Genomic DNA, 19,332 nt, shown 5'->3' with positions numbered 1-19,332 from the left:
CGCTCTGAACACTTGATTCTACTCCGGCTCCAGCCCTGCTTCTCACTCGGGTTAACTCAGAACCGTGGGTTTGTTCTGGGTGCCTTACCTCTCTCCTCTCCACGCCTTGGACTCCCGTTACTGCCATGAACCTGATGCCCCTTCTCCTCCTGCGCCTCCCTTGTCTACCCCATCTACACCATCTCAAGGACGAAGCTGTGCTGCCTCGTCATTGCCACTCAGAGGACGAGACGCCCAGAAGAGGAAGAAGCCGTGCAAAGGGTCATTGCTGAGTCCGGCGTGCTGAAGCCTTCGTGTTGGAGACTTCAGTTTTGTGAGGCTGTTTTGGGGTTTCTACTTTATTTAAAGTAAACTGGTGTCTAACCATTTATCTTGTTTATTGTTATCCCTTCCGATTACAGCACCCAACTCTGGAACCTTGACATACCTTCTGCACTATCTTCTTCACTACATCTTTCAAGTTGTTTTCCCTTCCAGGTTTGCTTGGGGTCTTCTCCTCCTTGGCACCGAACACAATGACTCTCTTCTTTTTCTCAACTGTGCCTCTTACCAGTGCCTCATTTTCTTTGATTACCTTCACCACCTTCTCAGCCATCCTCTCCTCCAACTGCTCCTCCACAATCTCCTTAAAGCTCTGTACACTCCCACTTTGCATCATCTCTCCACCATTGTCAACTTTCTGTTCCAAATTTTTAACTCTTTGTTCCACTTCCACTTTTTCATCCTTTCACTTCTCCTCCCACTTATTCCGCTCCTTATTCAACTTTTCCACCAAATCCACGCTTTCCTTTATCCCCTCCAAGCATTTTATCAGCTGATTCTCAAGCTCCCACACTTTCACTTCTAAATCAGTTATCTTTCTCTTGTCCTCCTCTCTCTCCCTTCTCAACTCACTCACCATCTTCATCACCACTTCAAAATCACTCTCCAACCCTTTCACTCTGCTCTGCAATAATCTATTTTGTAACTCACTGTTCTTTTCCTCAAATCCCGAAAAATCAGCCACTAATTCTTGTTTACGTGATGGCGGCGTAAACAGCCCAACGTCGTTCCCGGTACGGTTTTCCATTTTTTGTTCCACAATCCACCAATACAACACTTTCTCCTCCTCCCCTCCTCCCAACCTCTTTCCGGGAACAGTGCCAGTGGTGCTCTCCCCCGTATGTCACAGATTATAGGTAAAATAGGCAAAACATTAAAAAGCTAACACGTTAAAAGTCAAAAAGTCAAAAAGTTAAAAAGTTAAAATCCCTTGGGGCTCCGTCCTTCTGCGTCCTCCCAGTGCCAGTAGGGTGAAATAGGTAAAACGTTAAGTCAAAAAGTTGAAAAGCTAAAAAGCTAAAAGCTAAAAGACTAAAATCTCCCGGAGCTCTGTCTCTCGCGTCCACACAGGTCGGCAGCTGACCAATGTGATGTCGTGTGTGTGTGTGTGTGTGTGTGTGTGTGTCTAAAAATCAAAGCAATGGTAACCACCAGATACTCTGTGTGAGTGTTGCTTTTCAGAGTGTGAATATTTTTTTAATAATATGTATTTGTTTTACACACAACAAAATGAAAGGCATATCATAATTCATATCGTACAAGGTTTCACAACCACAACACAACATGCACAAAAAACACTAGAAATGGGGAGAGTAAGTAATGGAAATTAGAATGTGTTCATATTAGCGGGGTCAAAGCACCATAAGGCAGCTACCACAAAAATAATGGATCAGAAACCACTACAAAATTGAAAACTAATAAAAGGAATAACAGACGATATTCATGTTAGCAGGGTCAAGGAGGCAGCATATACAGCGCATGTAATGTATGAGAGCAGTACTATATGGAGACGTTTTGAGGACGTAATTTATCAGGAAAAGGATGGGAGGAGGGCAACGTATCTCATACGTCTCTGACGCTCAAATGTCTGAGAGCGGCTGACATATCTCTTACATCTCTGAAGCTTTATGGGTTAAAGACAATGGGAGGCACTCCATCAGGCCCATAAGCCCTCTGAGAATTGAGGCCAGAGAGGACATAGAAAACATCATTCTTAACCCTTTCCATCCGTGACGCAGACGTCGGCGTCACAGTATGGAAAGGGTCAAGAGGAAATGGAAGAGGATTAATCCTCTTCTAAACCTCTCAATCCTCCTCTAAATTCCTCTTAATCCTCTTCCATCTCCTCTTAAGAGGTTTAGAAGAGGATTAAGAGGAAATGGAAGAGGATTAAGAGGTTTAGAAGAGGACTAACCCTTTCCATATGGTGATGCTGTCGGACGCCGACGTCGGCATCGCCGGAGTAAAGGGGTTAAGAATATTAATTACAGGCATAGTGAAGTCAGAGGGGGGGGATGAGTAGGAGGAATATGCCCAGAATTGTCCAGAGTGGAGTTTTAGAGAAAGTTTGAGCAAAGTGTTCAGCCTCAGAGGTAGATTTGACAGCAGTGCTACTGTCAGGATTAAGGAGGGGGAGGGAAAGATGAAGAAGTGAAATTGAAGGAGATAATTTTGACTAGGTGCCAGAAGTCCATTCCAGAGACAATCACCTCAGTGATGTGCTGGGCAGACACAGAGGGGTGTCTCTCCTGGAAGCAGTAATCATTCCACAGGAAATTGGAAAAATACATCCGGTCGTCCCACTGAGCAGGAGCAAAATGCCAGAAGCATCGCCTCTTTGGTGGGTCCAGAGGTTGTACAGGAGCGATAGGACAGGATACAGAAATAAATTTGTGATCAGAGGAGCCCAAGGGAGAGAACAGTTTGACAGAGTAAGCTGAAGGATTAGAGGCCAGAAAGAGGTCTAGAATGGTGGGCACGTCTCCAAGACAGTCGGGAATACGTGTAGAATGCTAAATTAACTGCTCTAGATCATCGAAGAAAGCAAAGTTGAAGGCTTGTTTACCAGGCTGGTCAGTGAAAGAGGATGAAAGCCAAAGCTGGTGGTGAACATTGAAATCTCTTAGAATGGAGATTTCAGCAAAGGGAGAGTGAGTCAAGATGTGCTCCACTTTGGAATTCAAATAGTCGAAGAATTTTACATAGTTGGTAGAATTAGACGAGAGATAAACAGCACAGATGTATTTAAAAATAGTGATAATGAAGTCTTTGCAAGATGCTGGAAAATTCAGAAGAGTCAAGGTCGTGGACACGAAAGCAAGTGATGACGTTGTGTACGAAGACGCAACATCCAGCTTTGGAATTAAATTTATGATAGAGGCAGTAGGAGGGAACAGAGTAGAGATTACTGTCAGTAGCCCCCGAGACCTGTGTTTCAGTGAGGAAGAGAAGGTGAGGTTTAGTGGAGGAGAGCTGGTGTTCCACAGAAAGGAAATTAGAACAAAGATCGTGAATGTTGCAGAAGTTAATAAAGAAGAAGTTTGAGGAATTATCAAGACACCTCTTGGGTTGATAGCCAAAAGGTGAGTCCTCTCTGGGGGAATTTGTGGACCCCCCAGACAGGGACTTCGAGACATTAGTAAGTTTTGCCATTTTGAATTTAAAAATTATCAGGAAATGGTGTGTGTGTTAAGTGTATGTAATGTGGTGTGGAAAGAAAGGATCTGTCTTTAAAGAGCATGCTGAACTACTCTCTGATGTTGATGAGACAATAGGGAAATGGAAAGTGAGGACACAGGAAGGGTCTTTGGTGGGCTTGCAGCACCCTCCTCGTTTCCCTTATATACCTCACCAGGAGTAGCTTACGCCCGTTTCGGTAGGTGTCATCCTACCTGCTCCCAACCAGTATCTTTTACTACCACTGTATATAAAATAAGAGAGTAATCAAGAAACAATGGATAAAATATTTAGAAAAAGGGGAAATAATAACAGACAATCAGGTGTCACAAATTTGATGTTTCTCCTCTAGAGACGTAGAAATAACACAAGAAGGGGATGGACAGGCAGATTGCATATATCTGGACCTAAACACATACACACACACACACACACACACACACACACACACGGAGTGACCAGCTATGTGAGTTTGTTTGCAGATGATGCAAAGCTATTGAGACGAGTCAATGATGTGAAAGACTGTGAGGCACTGCAGAGGGACCTGGACAAAATATGGGAGTAGAGTGGTACATGGCAGATGGAATTCAACCTTGGGAAATGTAAAAAAATAGAGTTTGGAAGGAGTGGTAGAAGATGTGAATATGATTATAAGATGGGAAGTGAGATAATATGAAGAGGAATGGAAGAAAAAGATTTGGGAGTGACTATCTCAGAGAACATGTCACCGGACAAACACATCAACAGGATAACGGGACAAACTATGAATTTGCTGAAGAACATAAGGACGGCATTTATGTATTTGGACGAAGAGATGATGAAGAAAATAATAGTTACAATGATAAGGACAAGGTTAGAGTGTGCAGCAGTGGTCTGGTCTCATCACAAAAAGAAGAACATAAGAAAGCTGGAAAGAGTACAGAGTGGCAACTAAGATGGTACCGGAACTTAGGGATCAGACTTACGAGGAGAGACTCAACAGCATGGGGCTCACAACCCTGGAGAGAAGAAGAGAAAGAGGAGACCTGATAGCGGTGTACAGGGTGGTGAGCGGGGTGGAGAATCTGGACAGAGAGGACCTGTGTGTGTGGAGCGAGAGAGAAACGAGAGGACATGGAAAGAAGTTGAGGGTGACCACATGTAGGCGAGATGTGAAAAAGTTTAGCTTCCCAAACAGAAATATTAAGCTGTGGAATGGACTGGAGGAGGAGGTGGTTCGTGCAAGAAACATTCATGATTTTAAGGAAAAGTTGGATATTTTCGTCTCATTTTCGTCTCATCAGCTCTCCTCCTCCTACTGATAGTCTTCTACCTCTCAAATTCCGTCGCAATGTTGCCTCTCTTTCTATATTCTATTGCTATTTTCACGCTGACTGCTCTTCTGAACTTACTAACTACATGCCTCCCCCCGTCCCGTGGCCCCGCTGCAAACGACTTTCTACTCATGCTCATCCCTATACTGTCCAAACCCCTTATGCAAGAGTTAACCAGCATCTTCACTCTTTCATCCCTCACGCTGGTAAACTCTGGAACAATCTTTCTTCATCTGTATTTCCTCCTGCCTACGACTTGAACTCTTTCAAGAGGAGGGTATCAGGACACCTCTCCTCCCAAAATTGACCCCTCTTTTGATTTTTTTTTAGGAGCAGCGAGTAGCGGGCTTTTTTTTATTATTGTTTCCTTTTTTGTGTGTCCTTGAGCTGTCTCCTTTGTTGTAAGAAAAAAAAAAATGGAGACGGGACAGCGCGAGCATAGCTCTTTTCCCATATGTCACAACTAGGTAAATACACACACACACACACACACACACACACACACACACACACACACACAAGGAATAATCGCAATGATATGATGAAAACTGGAATATGCAGCGACTGTGTGAACCCCTCAAAAAAGAGAAACACATCAGCAAACTAGAACAAAAAATGGTTCCAAGTTTGGCAGACATAACATAAGGAAAGATTAAAGGATATTAATTTACCAACATTAGAAGTGAGAAGACAAAGAGAAGACTTGATAATGATTCCACTGACATTACATATAAAAATGTGGAAAACAAGTTAAGGCACAAAATCTGACCTGTACAAAAACTGAGCGTTTGTTGGGTGGCGTCTGTGGCAAGACTTGGGTTGGAGCCGTGATCCTGATGCTGCAGCCGCCTATCACTGGAAGCATTCCTGGTCTCACCCATTTTGTACTGAAATGTGAAGTATCAGGCTGTAACATTACAGTGTGATGCTCTAGAGTGAGAAAAAGAGTATTGAAGCTTTTATAAAGAATCAAACATGATAAACCATGTTTCTGTATCGTGTTGGAATAAAGGAGAGCTGTAGTTCTTCACTGTCATAAATAAGGATGGAAAGAGGAAAAAAAGACTAATGGAGTTTTCTTAAAATCATTAAACAAATACAAGCAGAAGGGATGAGGGTGAGCTCATCACACAAAAAGTAAGAGCTCAGGAACTCAGTGTTTGTTTCAGCTGTGACCCCATCCACCACATGTATCACAAGCTGCTGGGATTTAAGTTGCTAAGACTCCCAGCTGTCACTTGTACGAACCAGATGCTATTTCCTGGCATGGGCAAACTGACTACTAGAGTCAACTTAGTTGGCAATAGTGTGGTGAGAGGCCAACTTACGGAGTTTTGCGGTCGGAATACATTGACACGGCAGCGTTTCTGTATTCCCGGAGACAAACTGGACAATATTGAATCAGCTGTCGATGCAGTTTCAGTAAATGCGAAGGACGACACAGTGTATCTGATCTATGCGGGAACCAACGACCCTTCAGTCAACTCAGTCTCAGGATCTGTGATCAAAATACCGTCAAGTCATTCGGAAATACAAGACCAGGTCACCTCACATCATCATCTCTGGGATTCTACCGATAGTCAATGCGGTGATGAAGGTGGTGGTGGTGGTGGTGATGAAGGTGGTGGTGGTGGTGGTGAAGGTGGTGGTGGTGGTGACAAAGGTGGTGGTGGTGATGAAGGTGGTGGTGGTGGTGGCAGTTATGAAGGTGATGGTGGTGGTGGTGAAGGTGGTGGTGGTGGTGGTGACAAAGGTGGTGGTGGTGGTGGTGATGAAGGTGGTGGTGGTGATGAAGGTGATGGTGGTGATGATAATAGTGGTAGTGATGATGAAGACAGTGGTGGCGATTAAGGTGGTTGTGGTGATGAAAGTTGCGATGGTGGTGATGCAGGTGGTGGTGGTGGTGGTGGTGACAGTGGTAGTGGTGACAAAAGTGAAGGTGGTGGTCCACGGTGATGAAGTCACCACCCTCTCCACTTTCACTACCACCACCACCACTTTCATCACCACTACTCCTATCATCACCACCACAACTTTCATCACTACCCCACATTCATCACCACCACAACTTTCATCACTACCCCACATTCATCACCACCACAACTTTCATCACTACCCCACATTCATCACCACCACAACTTTCATCACTACCCCACATTCATCACCACCACTTCTTCCATCACCACCACAACTTTCATCACTACCCCACATTCATCACCACCACTTCTTCCATCACCACCACAACTTTCATCACTACCCCACATTCATCACCACCACAACTTTCATCACCACCCCACATTCATCACCACCACAACTTTCATCATTACCCCACATTCATCACCACCACAACTTTCATCACTACCCCACATTCATCACCACCACAACTTTCATCACTACCCCACATTCATCACCACCACAACTTTCATCACTACCCCACATTCATCACCACCACAACTTTCATCACTACCCCACATTCATCACCACCACAACTTTCATCACTACCCCACATTCATCACCTCCACTTTTTTCATCATCACCACAACTTTCATCACCACCACTTCTTTCATCACTGCCATAACTTTCATCACTACCCCACATTCATCATCACAACTTTCATCACTACCCCATATTTATCACCACCACAACTTTCATCACCACCACTTCTTCCATCACCACCTCTTTCCTCACCACCACCATCACCAACACCACCTTCATCACCACTACCGACCTTGAAACCAGTTGGCGGGCTACATCATGCCATTTTTTTTTTCTGTGTGTGTGTGGGGGGGGGGGGGGCGGTGCCCATATGTATTTTTCCCCATAGGTTATTAAGTTCGCCATTTCCGCACCTTCAGACCGCCCATATGTGCACAAATGGTGAGGTTTTACTGTATATCTCTGACGCCTTGCTCCCTCGCTGGAACTTCCCTCCAGGGGGTGGCCACGGCAGAAGTGTCTCCATCCCTCCCTATTCTGGCACACTCTCCGCACATTCAATCCTGCTACTTCCAAGTCTCTCACTCCAATACTCAACTCACCCTATTTATCCACTTCACAGGTGGTCTTCCCCTGACACCCACTCCCTTGATCCTTCCCTCATACACTCTCTTCAAGAATTCATTCTCCCCCATTCTCATCACATGTCCAAACCATCTCAATGCACCACGCTTCACCCACTCCACCACTCCACACTCCACTCCTTTCGCTGTCGCACCCATACCAAACCGCTCATACACGCTTTCATTACTTTCTCCATCTCATCTTGACACACCACATGCACCTCTTATGTAACTCATTTCCACTGCACGTGATCTCGATTGCTGTGCTGCATTCCATGTCCACATCTCTGATGCATATGACAGAGTTGGCAGGATAATATTATTCCTTAGTCCCCTCTTTACCTCCATGCTCACACTTCTTCCTTTCATAACTCTCTCCATTGCACCCACCACCTGTCTGCCCTTCACTGCTCTTTCCCTCACCTCACCTTCCATACTGCCATGCTTACATAAAACAGTCCCTAAATATTTAAACTCAGTCACCTCCTCCATTCTCTCCTCCCCTAACCTTATCCTACACTTCGTTGTACCCTCTGCTCTAACTCTGTACGGCTTTGCAAAATCAGTGACCTGTTCTCTCGCCCTTTCAAATACCATAACCTTACTCCTTCCAGCATTCACTCTCAGCTTTCTCCTCTTACACACCCATCAAACTCATCCACTATCCTCTGCAGCATCCCCTCATTCTCTGCCAACAACACTGTATCATCTGCAAACAGGCCTGCAATGAATGACTCCTCCATACCTCTCACTTTCAGCCTTGGACCAAGCTCCCCCACTCTGGCTTTCATTTCTCTAATACAACTAGCCATATGCACATTAAAAAGCCATGGTGACATCACACACACCCATCTCACACCCACACCAACACCAAAACTCTCACTCAACTCACCCTTCACGCGTACAGAGGCACTCGCATCCTTATAGAAGGATCAGATTCCCTCCAGCAAACGCCTTTCCCACACCATATATCCTTAGAACATCCCACAACCCCTTCCTGTCAACCTTGTCATATGCAGCAAACAGCTTCCTATCCTTCTCTATGTATTATTCAACTAACATTTTTAGTGCATATATTTGGTCTACATAACCCCTCCCTTTCCTAAAAAAAAACTTGTTCATCGCCTACACTTTTCTCAGTTATTTTCTTCATCCTCTCATTTAAAACCCTTCCATACACTTTTACTGCCACACTGAGTAGACTTATTCCCCTGTAACTATTACAATCACCTCTGCTCCCTTTCCCTTTGTACGGCAGCACAATAATAGCCTTTCTCCAATCCTCTGGCACCTCACCATGTTCCCATGCTAGGCTACATATCCTTAATATCCATTCCACAACTACACCTCAATACTTCAATATTTCTGCTGTTATGCCATCAGCTCCAGGGGCCTTTCCTATTTTTAACTTCTTCACTGTCTCCTCTATCTCATCACTCTCCACCCTCCCCTGTGGATCTGGCCGCCTTACATTGATCTTTATTCCTACACTGGTCACTTCTGCTCTCCCTCCCACACTCTCATTCATTACAGTTTCAAAGTGCTGCTTCCATACCTCCCTTATCTCCTCATTCCCTCTCACAAGCACCCCACCTTTCCTCTTCATGCTCCAAATTTCATTCTTTTCTCCCCCCATTTCTCTTTCAACTTCTTTCCATAAAAGATTTTCCTTCTGGTATTTTGCTGAAATTTTCCTACCATAATACTCATCCACTCTCTCTTTACTTTCCTTAACCAATCTCTCTACCAACATCTTACTCTCCCTGTACTTTCTTTCCCATCTCCCTCTCACTTCCTAGATGCATGAATTACAGGTCAAAAGAAAAAGAAGAAGAAAAAACAACACCGGGAGATCTACAATTTTCATAAATTTGATAAAAAGATTTTTGGACTGTGATTCCACAGCACGGGGTGTTCTCTTATCTTGTTAATCAAGTAGTTAGCAAAGCAGCTCTGCCAGTCCATTTTACGAGTCTCTTGGTGGGCCATCTTCCACTGCTCCTCACTCCTCAGCCACTGCCGTCGTCTGTTTGTTTACATGCAGCCATTCGGTACCCACGTACCCACGCTCGTACTCACAACCGTTTTCCATTCATAAGGACAACCAACAACTTACTCCTGGTTGGGCATACGGGCAACTGCGGTTGCCCATAGCCCCAATGGTTGGACATCATCTTTTAAGGCAGCACGCATGACGCCGACCGTAGGTAGACGTGACCCGTACATGTCAAAGCAGCGCGAAACTCATGGAGGTAATGCGTTAAAGTCATGATGGTAAGAATTTAGGACTAAGCGCTAAACTCGAGGATCGCGAAACTCGGATAGCGCAAAACTCGAGAGGGTACTGTATTATGAACATTATTGGTGCCAGAACTGAGCCCTGAGGATCTACACTCTCTACTCTCCCCCAATTTGATTTCTCTTCTCTAATCACCGTTCTCATTTCTCTTCCTGTTAAGTAATCCTTTATCCACTCGATGACCTTTCTGCCCATTCCTCCCCATTTCTGTAGTTTCCAGATTAACCTCTTGTGGGGAACCTTGTCTAAAGCTTTTTTCAGATCGAGATATACACAATCAGCCCATCCTTCTCTTTCTTGCACCACGTCTATTGCTCTTGAGTAGAAACACAGTAAGTTGGCGACACACGATTTCCCTTTTCTAAATCCAAACTGTCCTTCATTTATCATGTTTCCATTTTCTAAATGTTCAACACATTGTTTTATTTATTATACTTTCACAAATCTTGCACATTTCACTTGTTAAAGAGACTGGCCTATAATTTATTGGTTCAGTTTTATTTCCACTCTCATAAATTGGTACAATGTTCACTCTCTTCCACTCTAAAGGCACTTTTCCTGTATTTATAGAGCATGTTATTATGTCATAAATTGGTTCCAGTAATTCATTTCTACACTTTTAGCACTTGACCGGAGATTTCATCCGGTCCCATAGCTTTCCTTCCATCTAAAGTTTCCATCAGCTTCAACAGTTCCCCTTTCTCAACCTTCACATAATTTAGCTTCTCTTCATTACAATTTTCGAGCCCCCTGTCAAAGTCGGTCTCTTTCGTAAATACTTTATGAAAAATTTTATTTAATATTTCTGCAATTTCTTCGTCCTTTTCGTAGAATACATTTTTTTCTTTTAGCCTTTCCACTCCTTCATTTCTTTTTAGCTTTCCATTTATGAATTTATAAAATATTTTTGGTTCTTCCTTTCAACTTGAAACTATTCTTTTTTCAAATTTAGCTTCCTCTTCTCTCCTTATTTTCACATATTCATTTCTTTATTTTTTATATTTGTCTCTGTTATTCTTCTTTGGTCTTTTCTTTAAATTCCTCCATGCCTTATTTCTGTTTTGTTTTGCTGTTTCACACCTCCATCCAAACCATGTTTTCTCTCCTTTATCTTTTACTGTATAGTAGGGAACATATATCTCTATTCCTCTGTTGTAAATATTCATAAAAGGTCATTTCTTTTGAATGTTAGTACTCCTCTTCATATCACTCCAGTCTACCACAGCGAAGAAAGTCTCGAGTCCAACATAATCTGCCTTTGCATAGTTTTTCCTTTTTTCTTTATATGCCTCATCTCGATGTTCGTATCCTTCCTTAGTTTTCATCTCTAATAGCTCATGGTTGCTCTTTCCCAAGGGGCACTCATGACTGACTTCTTCACGTAGCTCAACATTTTTTTGTGAAAATTAGGTTTAGTCTCGATGGTTGGTCATCCCCTCTCAGCCTTGTTTTTCCTTTGACCCACTGCGTCAACAGGTTATCTGTTGCCAGCTTCAGTAGTTTACTTCCCCAGGTATTTTCTCCACCCTCCGTTGCATAGTCTTCCCAATTCACCTCTTTGCAATTGAAATCTCCTGTTAATATTACCTTTCTACTATTCTTTATTTCGTCTATCAGTGCCCGTACTGTTTCTTCCAGCATAGCGTGTATCTTACTTCTTTCCAACTTTTGGTTTTAGGGGGGACATAGGCTGTTATTATATTAGTCTTCTCTCCACTTTGTCTGTATCTGCACAGCCATCACTTCTGCACTGTCCTTTCTATATCTCACTTCTGTCACTTTCAGGTTTTGTTTCATCACTATCATCACTCCTCCCTTTCCTTCTTTCCTATCTTTCCTCCAAATGTTGTACTTGCTTTTTCCATCCAGTACGAGTTCCAGTTCCTTTCCAAGTTTTGTTTTAACTTTACATATAATGTCTGGATCACTTTCCCTTAGATAATCAATTAGTTCAGTTTTCTTTGATACAAGTCTATCTATGTTTTTGTACGCAATCTTTAAACCTTTTCTCCCTTCTCCCTTTCTTTCGCCTCCTATCAACACCGTTACACCCGCTCGTCTCTTATCCACCACTTCATCAGTTTTTCGTTCTTCATTCTCCAAAAAAATTTCTTCTTATCTTCCTCTGATCTTTCCTCATTCCTTTTTTTTGCTTCATTTATCAGTTATTTTACCTTCATTCTTTCATCCTCTGTCATATTTCTCCTCACATATATTTGTTTATAATCTTCAGAATTGAATCAATTCAATCTCCACGACTTATTTAGGATGGTTTCTGTTGTTATTTGGGATCTTAACTTAATCTTTAATGGCCTGTTCTTTCCTTCCTCATACTTTCCCAGTCTTGTTATTTCATCTACTTCTTCCTCTATCTTTTCCTCTGCTTCAGTGTTCATGTTTCTCGGTATACTTTTCACCTTATTCCTCTCATAACTTTCCCTCTGGTTCTTCATTGGGTTTTTCTTCTTTTACACCAAACAATATAACACATTTATTCTTATCTGCCATGTCCCTCACCACTGTTTCTTTATTTCTCAGTACATTTACAACTTCTTTTTCTATATCTTGTCTCTGTTCCTGTTGTTGTTGCTCTAATATTTCCCTGGAGCTCGTTTTTTCCTCTTCCTTTTCACTTCTCCACTCCTTCAACTCGTCACTGACTACATGCTTAATCTGTTCCTCCACCCTTGCACCCACGTTTTGCTGGTCATTTCCTATCTTCTCTGCTACCTCTCTCTTTATCATTTCTTTCATCTTCTCCATGTCTTCATTTGTCCCAATCATAATTTTTATCTCATGGTCTTTTTCTAGTTTTTCCATTTTCAGCTTTGCTATCTCTTTCTGGTTTTCCAGCTGTTCCTTCGTCAACTTCATTATTTCCTCTCTTAAACTCTCTAACATTCTCTTTGCCTCTTCATCTCTCCTCTTTGCCTCTTCATCTCTTTTTTTCACCTCAGCCAGTGCCTGGATCACTTCACCAAATTCCTCTCTCATCCTCCTCATCTCCACCACCATCCTGTCACATTCCTCTTCTACTTTGTTTATTCTCTTTCCCTGTGTTGTTTCCATCATTTGTCCTAGCGTGAAGCCCTCAAAACCTTCATAGGAATCTTCCCTCTGGCTCGGGCCAGGGGAATCAGACAGCGGGTCTGCCATTTTGGTCGTTTGTTTACGTTCCATAATAACCTCTCTTATCTCTCCTTCTCCTCCCCGGTGTACTTTTCACTCCTCAAACTTTCACATCTTAATGCCTGGACTCTTAGGAGATGGGACTTTAAATTACTTAGCTGTAAACTCGGGCCCCTTGACTATGTCAAACAGATTTGGTTCCTCTGCTCTGCAGTGCATGCTTCCGTGGTGGTGGTGGTGGTGGTGTGTGTGTGTGAGAGAAAGGGAGAGAGAGAGAGAGATGTCATTTCAGGATAATTTTAGGCAAGGCCCAACTTTTGGTCTCACCTGCAGTTGCTCCTTCAAATCATAGGTAATTGAAGAAGACAGAAGATTTGGGTTCCTTGGTGCCACTTCATCAGGTTGTCTGGAGGTGGACGGCTGAGGAGAGGAGGGGTGGAAGGGTAGTTTGGATGGGAAGGGAGACTTTGGTAGGGGAGAATGTTGCTGGGGCTGAGGGGAGGAGGAATGGGGGGGTTGTTTGGGAGAGGGAGACTTTAGGAGGGGAGAGCAAGGCTGGGGGGGAGGGGAGGAGGGATGGAGGTTTGTTTTGGATGACAAGGGACAGTTTGGGAGTGGAGAACGTGGCTGGGATTGAGGGGAGGAGGGGTGGTAAGGTTGTTTGGGTGGGGAGGGAGTCTTTTGTGGGGAGGAGGGGTGGTAAGGTTGTTTGGGTGGGGAGGGAGTCTTTTGTAGGAAGGTTAGGTGCTGGGGCAGAGGGGAGGAGGGATGGAGGGGTCGTTTTGATGGGGAGGGAGATTTTTGAGGTGAAGAATCCTTTGGAGGCTGCTTGGAGGTGTGAGGCTGTGGGGAAGAAACATGGAGATGTAATGATAAAAAAATCACATCAGTATAATGATACAGTACATCTATTCCTCATATATTACAAAGCTTGGTCATAACCTTGGTTTGGGCATTTGGCTAATGTTGCCACCTCAGCAAAACTTGTAAGCATAACATTGTGTAACATTGCGTGGCTAATGGCTCAACAGAATGCAGGGCAGGCCTGCTCTGGAGGTGATGGAAACACGGCATGAGTATATTTGTAAGTTTCCAATGATTTTACTTGGATTTTTTTAAATCTTTGGCTGGTAAAATTTTTGACAGATACTTTGGGTTTCCAAATATCCAGGGGTCAGGTAGTCGGGGTTTTACTGTACAATATTTTATCATACTAGTAAGGTCTGAAGACAATACAGTATCCTCCCGAGTTTTGCATTTGCGATTGTGAAACTTGGGGTATTGTAAACACTGTAAAAGCGCTAACAGAAGAACTTCGTTTATCCAGCACAAACTGAGGGAAGCTTGTGCCAGGTAAACTGTTTTGCCATTGTTTTGAGACTTATTCTTATAGAATTGCCAAACTTTTTTTTTTTTCTTTTTTTTTTTTTTTTTTTTTAACATTCAGGCCTGCAGAGCATGTAGGCTTTCTTGGTTGGAACTAGTGGTCGGCCCAAGCCCGTCATGGCTCAGGCAAGTGTTTATAGTGGCGCCATCTATTCTTGACTGGTAGTGAAGGATTGAAACCCACATCATCCGGGACATGGGTGAAACGCAGGACCAGCACACTAACCACTCAGCCACCGCCTCCCCAATAAAATAGAACTCCAATAAAATTGCTAATAAAGTAAATACATCCTATCCTACCGAATAACAGGCTCAGTGGTCCAGTAATAACTGTGAAGGGCAGGTCTGGATACGGCGGCACAACACACTGGTCTGTGGCATGGCATGCTCTTGTTTACAAACAAGAAAAGACTTGATATTTCCTTGTGCCAATGATAAATGTAACCTTTATAATTATTAATGCTACCTTACAATCCCCATATTTCTTGACTAGATCATTTAACATTTATAAAGTACTGTTGCTACATATTCAGTTACTGAAGTTCAACTTTAAATGAAGCTTAAGGCCGGGTAGCATATTTCCGAACTGTACTCACACCTGCAGCACCAGCAGTGAGAACAGTGGCGCGGACACCATTTATTAAGGGATCACTCAGCAAACTTCGACACTCCCACACACTCATGCGTCCATGTCCTCCCTCATTTCTTCTCTTCTCTTCTCTTCTCTTCTCTTCTCTCTCTCTCTCTCTCTCTCTCCAATGAGAGAGAGAGAGAGAGAGAGAGAGAGAGAGAGAGAGAGAGAGAGAGAGAGAGAGAGAGAGAGAGAGAGAGAGAGAGAGAGAGAGAGAGAGAGAGAGAGAGAGAGAGAGAGAGAGAGAGAGAGAGAGAGAGAGAGGGGGGGGTGGGGGGGAGTTAGCTGCGCATGATGTCACTGTAGAGGGTGGGGCTAGTCTCCGTGGGAAAAAAACTCATAACCTTTTGAAAATATGCATCCTGACAAGCTAGCACTAGCATCAGTCCATGTATGTCTGTCATTCTGCCAACGTTCATGGCTACAGCTACTTTATCATCCTTCGTCCTACTCATTGGCATGGGTCCTAAGCACCCTTGTGATCTTCCAAGTGGAGAGAAGAAAGGTAAAAGTGACGGTGATGATGATGCAGCGGCCATTACGTGTTAAGCCTGGGCAAGTCAGCAAAGTAAGTTGCTCAGAACATATAAGTAGTTGGTGGGATAAAAAAAAAATATAAAGGTTATGAGACTTGACAAAAATCAGTATCGACGGTTTTAAGTATCAATTGGTATTTCAGGAACCTAACCCGTCAATAATGAGGGAGCACTGTAATACGAACATGGATAATTAAAAAAATCCCAATGGTGTGAATTTTTAAAGTGTCTGACAAAAATTCCAAGTGGAAAAGTAAAAATCAAATCAGGTGCCAAAAGTGCTGGGAAGCACCAAGCAGTGAGGATGAGAAACAGCTGCAGGAGATTCAGGAGGGATTTAAATTTATTCTAAGTGTTGACAGCATAATATTCTCATAATACAGGTAACTCTCAATTTACACAAGTTTGGTTTACGCGTTTTTTAAATAACGTGGGGTCAAAAATCCAAATAAATGTTTAAATTACACGTTTTTTTCACTTATATGTGCTATTTTATGGAGTTGCCACCAGATGTCTCACGCAACTGGACTCACGCGGCACTGCAGCCACACAGCTGAGCTCAGTTCTTCCCGCACGCCACTTGAACAACAATACAGTACCCACGCTGCCACGTTACTCAACAATAGGGGTGGGCAGGTACCGGTACCAGTTCTAGTACTAACGGTACCAGCTATATGGTATAGTACCGGTACTAGACTGCTCGGTAACGGTACAGTTGAGGAAGTGAGTTCCTGTACCCACTGTGGTAAGCCTTCCCTCCAACCGGCAACGTCGCAGTAGTACTACTCAAGTGTTGTTGTGAATGAACAGTGTTCGTCGTGTTCGGGTGTGAGTGGCGGAGAGGTTCACTGCTATTCAGGAAGTGTAAGGGAGGCTTTATTCATAATTAAGAGGTGAAAATAAATGTAGCATGTGTATGTAACACATGTTAAACCAAGATATCACTACAAAACAATAACAGCAGAGAGAAGACGAGATGTATTATATCTAGAGTCGAGACTTTGATGTTCCGCTCCTCCATCAGCATTCACGTGTGAACGTGTGCACACTGGCAGTAATAGCATACGAGAATGCGAAAAACCATGAACACCTCCCACAATGAACGTGAACCTGATCAAATGTTTGTTGTCCATTTACTACCTACACGCTGGTGGTAAAAAACAATATTACTTAACTAAAAGGAGCAAGGTCCACAAACTATTGCATGAAGTATGTTATACGCACTCAGCCATGTGGTGGGCGTCACGTGACCACGGTTTCAAAACACACCACCTAAATTATACCCATACAGTTGAAGGACCATCAACCCCAAATAAGTATATGCCACTTTACCCTGGCACTGCCATGATTCACTATAGTAAGTTAACAGTAACCCACAGCAACCTCTTGCATGTGGGTTTCTGCTCTCATAACACAGTGTGAACTATTGAATGGTGGTGTAGTGGGCAGGCAAGCAAACCGTCAAATATTTCTCTCTCTCTCTCTCTCTCTCCACTGAATGAAGCGAATATTTATTTATCGATAGAAACCTACCTCTTGTTTGATTTACATTGTTTTTGATTTACACGACCTCTTCAAGGACACAATACTCGTGTAAATCGAGAGTTACCTGTATATCGCAGGAAAGATGGCTCCTAAGGACTAAGTAATAGTCTGAGCCAATGCTCAAGGACAAGGAGTGAAAGACTTAAGCTGGCGTCACACTGGACCCAAATCTGGCGAGCACGAACTTTTTCTGGCACCTTTTGCTCGCGAGCAAGTCACTGTTGTCGTCACACTGACGAGTGACGAGCGGCGAGCGACGAGCAACATTGTAAACAAAGCCTCAGCCCTGGCGCCTACTACACCTATGCTTCGCATTACAGCTAAGTGTGCAGCTGTGACGGCATTACTTGCCATTATTCAACGAGTGTAGAAGAAAAGATGGCTGAAGGAAAGGGAGACCCATGGTGTGTACAACAATCCATCTAACTTTCTTCAGCATAGACTTACAGAAATATGGATGGTTGTGTCCCACAACTCAGGATGGTCCCTGACTCAAGATATTAAAGAGTGCACAATACCGGAGGACCAATGAACTCGAGGAGTGAAGGTGGCCATGGAGTGTTTATTTCAGCTGGGCGGTCTTGGTCTTGGTTAGGGATCCAGAAATCAAAATAAAAACCAACACTACTTTTCACAATATTATAGAATATTACAAACACCATTAAACATAAAACGAGTATGTGAATAAGTTCTCTAATATCACGGGTATACGGATCCAATACACAAGGCAATATATATTATTCACATATCGATGCACCAAAGAGCTCATTTGACTGCCTGCTCGCGGCTCGCCGAGCTGCTCCCCGTCCAAATGGTGAGCTAAACTCAGGAGCAAAAGCTGGCGAGCAAGCCATCCCGTGAGTAAAAGCTACCAGCAAAAGCTCGTGCTCGCCAGATTTGGTCCAGTGTGACACCGGCTTTCAAGAAAGTGACCTCTATAATAGGTTTAACCCTTTCAATACGTGACGCAGACGTTGGCGTCACAGTATGGAAAGGGTTAAGAGGAAATGGAAGATGATTAATCCTCTTCTAAACCTCTTAATCCTCTTCCATTTCCTCTTAATCCTCTTCTGAACCTCTTAAGAGGAAATGGAAAAGAATTAAGAGGTTTAGAAGAGGATTAAGAGGTTTAGAAGAGGATTAATCCTCTTCCATTTCCTCTTAACCCTTTCCATACTGTGACGCTGACGTCTGCGTCACCATTTTGAAAAAGTTAAGGAATTTTGCAAAGTAGACTACTGTAATATGAGGTGAAATTAATACAAATGAATGAAAGAAGAATAGATCAAGTGAAAATATAGTACTCAGGCATCCCAACTTGCCTCCCTGACTGTGAGGGTTTTGCCTTTTCGATGGGACCTCCGAGCTGTTTGAAATTTGTGAACCTTTTACTTCATTGTACCTTTATTGCCTCTGGGTTTCCTCTCTTTATATGGATTTACCTTCCTCCCAGAGAGGAGGTATCAGGAGCCCTCCAGAACACCTCTTTTTTTCATCTTTTTGGATTCTTTTAGGAGCAGCGAGAAGCGGGCTTTTTTTTTTTTTTTATTTTTTTTTTTTGTGAGCTTGAGCTGAAAAAAAAAAAAAAAAAAAAAAAAAAAAAAAAAAACTGCTGTTCAACACTTTTAGCATTACTCATAATGTAATAAAACATGTCGTGTATATATTTTCTGATTGTCAATATATTTTTCACTTCCAGGGGTCCCTCCCAATAATTCAAACAATTTGATAATCCAAATGACCTCCAATCCACTGCCATCCAGATTTTTGGACTTTTGCTATAAGAAGAATTAACTCACTTTCCCTGGGTTATCACAGAGGGGCTGCTCAGGGGTGGATGGAGGCTTCCGGGGAAAGGTCCCTGAGGTAGAGGTTGTCCCCAGGCTTCGTTTACCGTGGTCAGGGCGTCTGGGGAGATAAAAACTAAACTTGACTT

At 43.2% G+C, this 19,332-nt stretch overlaps 1 protein-coding gene across 5 annotated transcripts in view; it reads right to left on the bottom strand.

The window, feature by feature from the left end:
* LOC127008051 (uncharacterized) overlaps nucleotides 1–19,332 on the bottom strand; it is a 112,978-nt gene that overhangs the window by 22,391 nt on the left and 71,255 nt on the right. For all 5 annotated transcript variants that reach the window (XM_050879573.1, XM_050879576.1, XM_050879577.1 and 2 more), the window contains exons 10-12: nucleotides 19,196–19,304; nucleotides 13,626–14,141; nucleotides 5,581–5,698 (exon numbers count right to left, since the gene is read on the bottom strand). In XM_050879573.1, the coding sequence (XP_050735530.1) occupies nucleotides 5,581–5,698; nucleotides 13,626–14,141; nucleotides 19,196–19,304 (743 nt within the window). The remainder of the gene's footprint in view (nucleotides 1–5,580; nucleotides 5,699–13,625; nucleotides 14,142–19,195; nucleotides 19,305–19,332) is intronic.

The sequence above is a fragment of the Eriocheir sinensis genome, chromosome 37 (genome assembly GCF_024679095.1).
Source record: "Eriocheir sinensis breed Jianghai 21 chromosome 37, ASM2467909v1, whole genome shotgun sequence".
In the NCBI taxonomy this organism is placed as follows: domain Eukaryota; kingdom Metazoa; phylum Arthropoda; class Malacostraca; order Decapoda; family Varunidae; genus Eriocheir; species Eriocheir sinensis.
Note: the sequence above shows the minus strand (reverse complement) of the source record. Positions and strands in the feature narration are given on the sequence as shown.